The 6,290-nt window shown below is 34.0% G+C and overlaps 1 protein-coding gene across 1 annotated transcript; it reads left to right on the forward strand.

Moving 5' to 3' along the window:
- The first annotated feature begins 1,124 nt into the window (after window positions 1–1,124).
- Window positions 1,125–5,092, forward strand: LOC128555882 (cell death abnormality protein 1-like). Its single transcript, XM_053539673.1, has 5 exons — window positions 1,125–1,152; window positions 1,976–2,398; window positions 2,984–3,086; window positions 3,272–3,372; window positions 3,853–5,092. Exons 1-5 carry the CDS (start codon window positions 1,125–1,127, stop codon window positions 3,948–3,950), a joined length of 753 nt encoding a protein of 250 aa, XP_053395648.1. The 3' UTR covers window positions 3,951–5,092.
- The last annotated feature ends 1,198 nt before the right edge of the window (window positions 5,093–6,290 follow it).

Below are 6,290 nucleotides of genomic sequence, written 5' to 3' on the forward strand. Positions count from 1 at the left end.
TCTACGATCTGTTTGAATCAAATATAACATTTAAATATAAGATCTCTCCAGTTAATGTGTTTATTAAAATGTCAAACTAAGTTTAAGCTAATTGATAGACAATAGGTCAATTCAAGCGAATTCGATCATTTTCATCTTAAAGTATTTTTTCACAAATAATGACAACTGCACATGAGTTATAATGACGATAAATAGGCATACACTAGTAGTTCAAACATTATAATCCGCTTTCGTTAAACCTGGTTACGAACTGGTCACAATTCTACAGTACAGGTGTGTATTAAGCATTTGCATTTTTGAAATCTAATCGTGTTGGATTTGACCTCACTTGACCTGGAGAAAAAACAGTGGAAAGTTTCAACGGTAACAAATAAGCCAAATGTAGTTTAGACTGCATTAGCTGACAATCACCCTTTGTTGTATATAAATCACAAAAAAACACTTTAATATGTTTCTTTTATTCTGACATTTTCAGTTAAGATATATATATATGCAAATATTATATTTGCCATACATCCTGGGTCAAACCGCAAAGCCATTAATTAAATAGACACTTCCGCAATAGAAAATGAAACTCTTAAAACCTTTAAACATTTAATACCACAGAAAGGCCTCTTGGCAGATACTCTGAAACGAACATAACTATCTGGAATTTGGACGAATAATACAGGGAAGATTATTAATTGAATGAACAATTGTGCAATAAAAACTGATACCGAAACTATCTTTGCCCGGAAAAAACACTTGAGATGTTAATCATTCAGTAGAAAAGATAATTAAAGATGATGGGAATGAACAAACTTAAACTTGTTTATGCATTTTTGTGAGATTTTTTTCCAAATTAAGATTTCTGCCAGTACAGAGAACAACACAATATAGTGTATTTCAAAACATGTAAACATCAATAAACTGAGAGTAGCAAAATATTGACGTCAAAAAGTAAATGCTTGGGACGTCAAAGTTTGACAGTGTCACTGATGCCGGTTTTGTCATAGAACGGTTCATTTAATAGTCAATTAATAATCGTATCTAGCTGAATAGATTATGCATGGCGGCTGATTTCTATTATTTCATTCTGGCATGTAGAGCGCCAACAACCCAGAGCGACAAACTAGCGCGCCAATATGATTAAATACCGTCATTGTCGTATCGGTACGTTTATTTGTCGTTCCGGTGCTTTTAAAGTTACTATTTTTGGTTGTGAATGTTTTAAAAATTTGGGTATTGAAAATGTATTAGCTTTCAGAAATTAGTTTTCATTGTCTACACTGCTGATCCCACCCGAGTAGTACTGAAAGGCGAAGCGGTTCACATGGTTAATCTATTAAGATTATGAATTTGTGGCTTGCTACAAATTAGGCAACCCGCATAATAATAACAAGTATGTTACCGAAAGTTGAGAACCAGGAAATAACATAAAAGAATAAAGAAAAAACATTTTAACTTGATAAATTAAGAATTGTATTTTAGCTGAAAAAGTGACGGTGATCGTACCCGTCCCCAGTTTCATGATTTTTTTTCAGATGCATGTCCGGAAGCTTGCAGAGTATGTACGTCCGATGGAGTATGCAGAGAATGTGAATATGGCTGGTTCGGAAAACAATGTGACCAAAAATGTCTTGCATCCGCTAAAATTTGTTCTTTCTGTAAATTCAATGTGTTGGTTAAAGAATCAGTATGTTTAAGATGCCCAAAAGGTCAATATTCTGCGGAAGGAAAATGTTGGGACTGCTTTACATTTTGTGATTCGTGCATCGACTATATGATGTGCACAGAATGTAAAATAGGTTACTATGGATCAGACTGTTTTCACCCGTGTCCTAAAAACTGTGTAGGATATGTTTATCACAGGAGTCTTGTATATCTTGCAAGGAAGGCTGGTTAGGTAGAAATTGTCAGTGTAGTCAGAACTGTGTACAGGTAGGAGAAATAAACGATTGGTGTAGCATAAACGGAACGTGTTTGAACGGTTGAGTTGCGGGAAAACAAGGTGGTCAATGTAACAGCGACTGTCCGAACATAGGCACTTGCTTACAATGTAATCAGTTTAATGGTCAATGTTTGAAATGTTCTAATGGATTATATGGAAGACTTTGTGATAAAATATGTGGACATTGCCAGTCGGACAGTAAAGGAGTCGTGGTATGTGACATTGACACTGGAAATTGTCCATACGCTTGTGCTAATGGTTACTATGGTAGTAACTGTAACCAGGAATGCAGCGGCAACTGTCTTGACTCAGTTTTAAACACAGACTTGAGTACATGCGACAAAGAATCGGGACACTGTAATTTTGGTTGTGTACCAGGTCGGTACGGAGGCGTTTGTGAATATAACTGTAATGATACTTGCCGAAGGGTCAGTTGTGACAGCAAAATGGCACAATGGTTTTCTAGATGTAAGTTTAATATTTTGGAAAACATTCCTTCTAAATTTAGTAGTTTAAATCTCATATAAAACCTCAGTCCAAACAGAGGAAGTATTTGTTGTGTCTGTGCATTATTTATGGCATTTAATGCAAAACACTTAACGATTCTTTGACCCAGTTATTTAGACTCTTCTAAGTAGAGGAAGTGTTAGTTGTGCCAGTGCTGTACGATTCTTTAAAATCAAAACAACTGCTGTTTGTTATTACAGCAATGGAGCAGCCAGGCTTTTGTTACCAATGTGTGTGTAAGGGAATTACCTGTCGGTATAACGTTTATTTGCAATGTTCTTTAACTTTAGAACATAGTTAAGATAATGAGCTTGTTCTACCCAACGCGTTCCTAAATGTTTGTGTTGTCATTTCTTGGCTATTTGTTTCATTCTGATCTATGTATTTTTGGACCTTTGTCCTTGTTACAGCAATAACTCTCTATAGCCTGTCTTGTATTCTGTTGATACATATAACTAGCAAAAAAGGACATGGATTACAAGCTATATTTGATGATATATAAACTGCTGCGAATACACACAATCAAAAACATTTATCTCATTTCAGCAGATCAAACTGAAACTTCAAATAATTTGTTTACGATTGTGGGATGCCTAATTGGAAGTTTCATAATACTTTTTAGTGCAGTTACGATATGGTTTATAAAAAGGTAAACGCACTTCATTTATACACAATTCAATATATCAGACATGTAGGCAACGGCATTCTTTTAATGTTATATACTTCTAATACCGGTATTATGTTTTAAACAAAACGTTGACTTGTATTTGAAATATGGAAAGTTTTACAAACATATTTATACACAGTATTAATTAAATATTTAACTATTTCCAGAGGAGTATGTAGTGGCAAATGTTTTAATAGCAAATGTAATTCTGAAGTGTCGTTCCCAGTGACAACCGCACCTTTTTTCGATGGTGATAGTGAGGATTTAGGTAAGACGTTTTTTTTTTGTAAAAAGTCGAAAATCAATACTTATTAAAGGCATTAATTTTTGCATGTCGGTCGGGTTAAAATAGCGCTTTACAATAATTGTCAGATATGTAAAGTTGTCATGGAAATGGTCATACTTTTAGGTTTTACACCGATTCAGAATACTACATGCGATGAAGACAGTAATGGACTTCCGTTGAACAACACCATCGCTCATATACTGATGTAGTTTGCAACTGTCGTGTGTTATCACTTCTCAGTTATTTTAGAAAATAGATAAATAATTCATATTTGTCACAATTATTGGATTTTGCATTCTTAATACAATAATATTCAGCAAACCAGTGTATTGCTCTAACGTAGACACCATTAGCATGTCGCGTTCTGGGATTAAATCGTTGACCTCGGGCCTTCTGCCACTATGTTACCGATGTGGTTTTGATTTGATCTAACACATGTTGAACACTATCATCTATCTCCAGGTAACACAGTAGAAATTTATCACCATATTATTGATACTGATCATTCACACCAAACTGGATCCGGTTCAAGCAGCAATGATTATGATGAAGTTCAGTGATCATCAAGTCGACAGTAGTAGCAATTTAGCACAGTAACGAACAGTGACCATTTAACAAACCTTAGAAGTGTTCTATTTTCTGAACCTGGTGTAAATGAAAGAAATGGTACGTCAGAGACCAAACAATGCAAAACCATACAAGGCATATCGCTGTTGAATACACACTGTCATTGCTTCCCAGTCAAAGGAAATACATCCCGCAATACCGCATATCTGCGAACTGAAGAATGTTTAGTACATGATTGAAGCAACATCCTTGAATATGCAGATGGCAATTATTCAAATGCTAGTACAGGATGTTGCCTTATAGATAAACCTTTCCAAACAGAAAATACTTGTATTTCAAGAATCTGTATTAACGTGTCTGAAAACTGTGCTAGTACATGTCATTCCGTTCGGAATAACCCTATCCGCAAGGCTTGTTCCAACACTTTGTGTAAGACAACAATGGTTTCAGACACTATTGTTAATAGTCTGAACACGAAGCACGAAGACAATACAGAAATGCAAGTGGAAAATGAGCACTTCAAAGATGAGACAGGCGCAGTTTATTTACATCCAGTCCACTAATGGAGTCATTAATTAGGCGTAAAAGACAAGACTCTTAACGTGATCACATGTTGAGCTATAATTGATATTTTAAAGCGTGTAATAAAATTAAATAATTTTACTGGTTCAAGTAGAAAAGAAACAAGAAATATGACACATGATTGTAGCATTTTTCATAACGAAACCTTTACACATCAGACCTTAAATTGCTGTCTTTCTACGTAACTGAACTGTCGATGAAAGTGTAACTAATTTGATCTGGAATTTTAAGGTACAACACGAGATTTCAATTAAAAACAGTTATTGTTGAAATCTATCTCACAATATGTACATGTATGTATAGTATATGCATGAAAAAAAGAAAGAAATATGACACATAGTTGTAGCATTTTTCATAACGAAACCTAGATCAGAACCTTAAATTGCTGTCTTTCTACGTAACTGAACTGTCGATGAAAGTGTAACTAGCCTGACCTGGAATTTAAGGTACAACACGAGATTTGAATTAAAAACAGTTATTGTTGAAATGTATCTCACAATATGTACATGTATGTATAGTATATGCATGAAAAAATAAAACTTCACAATTGTTTCGCAGGAAGTGATTCATTTATTCAATATTGAGCTGTAACAATTCAGGGAAATAAACATATTTATTTTCTTAACATACTTTACTCATGGATGGAGGAAATGGCTTTGCGATTTATTATAAGAAATTTTATCAACACTTGCAGATATGTCTTTTCACTGAAGAATATGCAGGTCTGTTTGTTAACTGACATCAAAAGGTGTGGCCTCTTTTGCAACAAACAGTTAAAAAACGAAAATATGGATACTGTAATAAATTTTAAAACGCAAATATTTTTTCGAGAAACTGTGTAGATATCTCCGTGAGCATAAGGTCTTAGATTGTTATCTTTCTAAAACAAAGTGGTATACCTCTTTCAATGACATGTGATATGAACAGATGATTTAAATTCATTGCCAACCTACACAGCAACATGTGATCAATGCTGATTTCTCAAACACTGAAGTGGCGAATCGATGTTTTTCACTTCATTAATGTGCGTCTGTTCCATGTAGCTTCCGTACGTCACTTTTCGTTCGTTGTCAATTAACAGGCTTACAACAAGAAAGTTAAAACCAAGAATGAATTCTAACACAACATATCATATTATTGTAAGCGCATTTTCAAATACAGTCATATTATCTGAATCACTGTCTGAGAGTCCAACACTTTCGCCTATACTATCCACAATAGCCGCAGTCATATCTAACAAACTATCTTTCAAACTGCAGCTCTTAATTTATTTCGTCAAGTAGTAACATAATTTTTTTCAAATCCTTGTTTTAACTAAGTCAAAATATAAATGTTTTAACGTCACGTCTCTAAATACATTCGGTGACGTATTCAAAAGTATTGTAAGTCTTGAAATAGTGAAGATATTTACTTCATATTTTCTGATTTAATAGGTAAAAGAATGTTCTTTATGAATATTTTGTTGTCTCAATTTTGACTTTTCGTCACTAATACAGGTTTTGTCATGGAACGACTCGTTTATATTATACAACATATAAAGAAGTTTACTGGACATTTTTCTCGTGATAATGCAGGTTTGATTTTTATAAATGTCAGCAAATGGTCTTTTTTCAAGTTTTAATTGACGATTTTATGTGTTGCTGGATTCATGTTGTTTATTTATAGATGAGTGCCTCCGTCGCTCAAGTACACCAAAGTGAAGCATATATTCTATTATGTTTTTATTGAAATTTAGTTCACTTCGAAACATT

Source organism: Mercenaria mercenaria, chromosome 3 (genome assembly GCF_021730395.1).
Source record: "Mercenaria mercenaria strain notata chromosome 3, MADL_Memer_1, whole genome shotgun sequence".
In the NCBI taxonomy this organism is placed as follows: domain Eukaryota; kingdom Metazoa; phylum Mollusca; class Bivalvia; order Venerida; family Veneridae; genus Mercenaria; species Mercenaria mercenaria.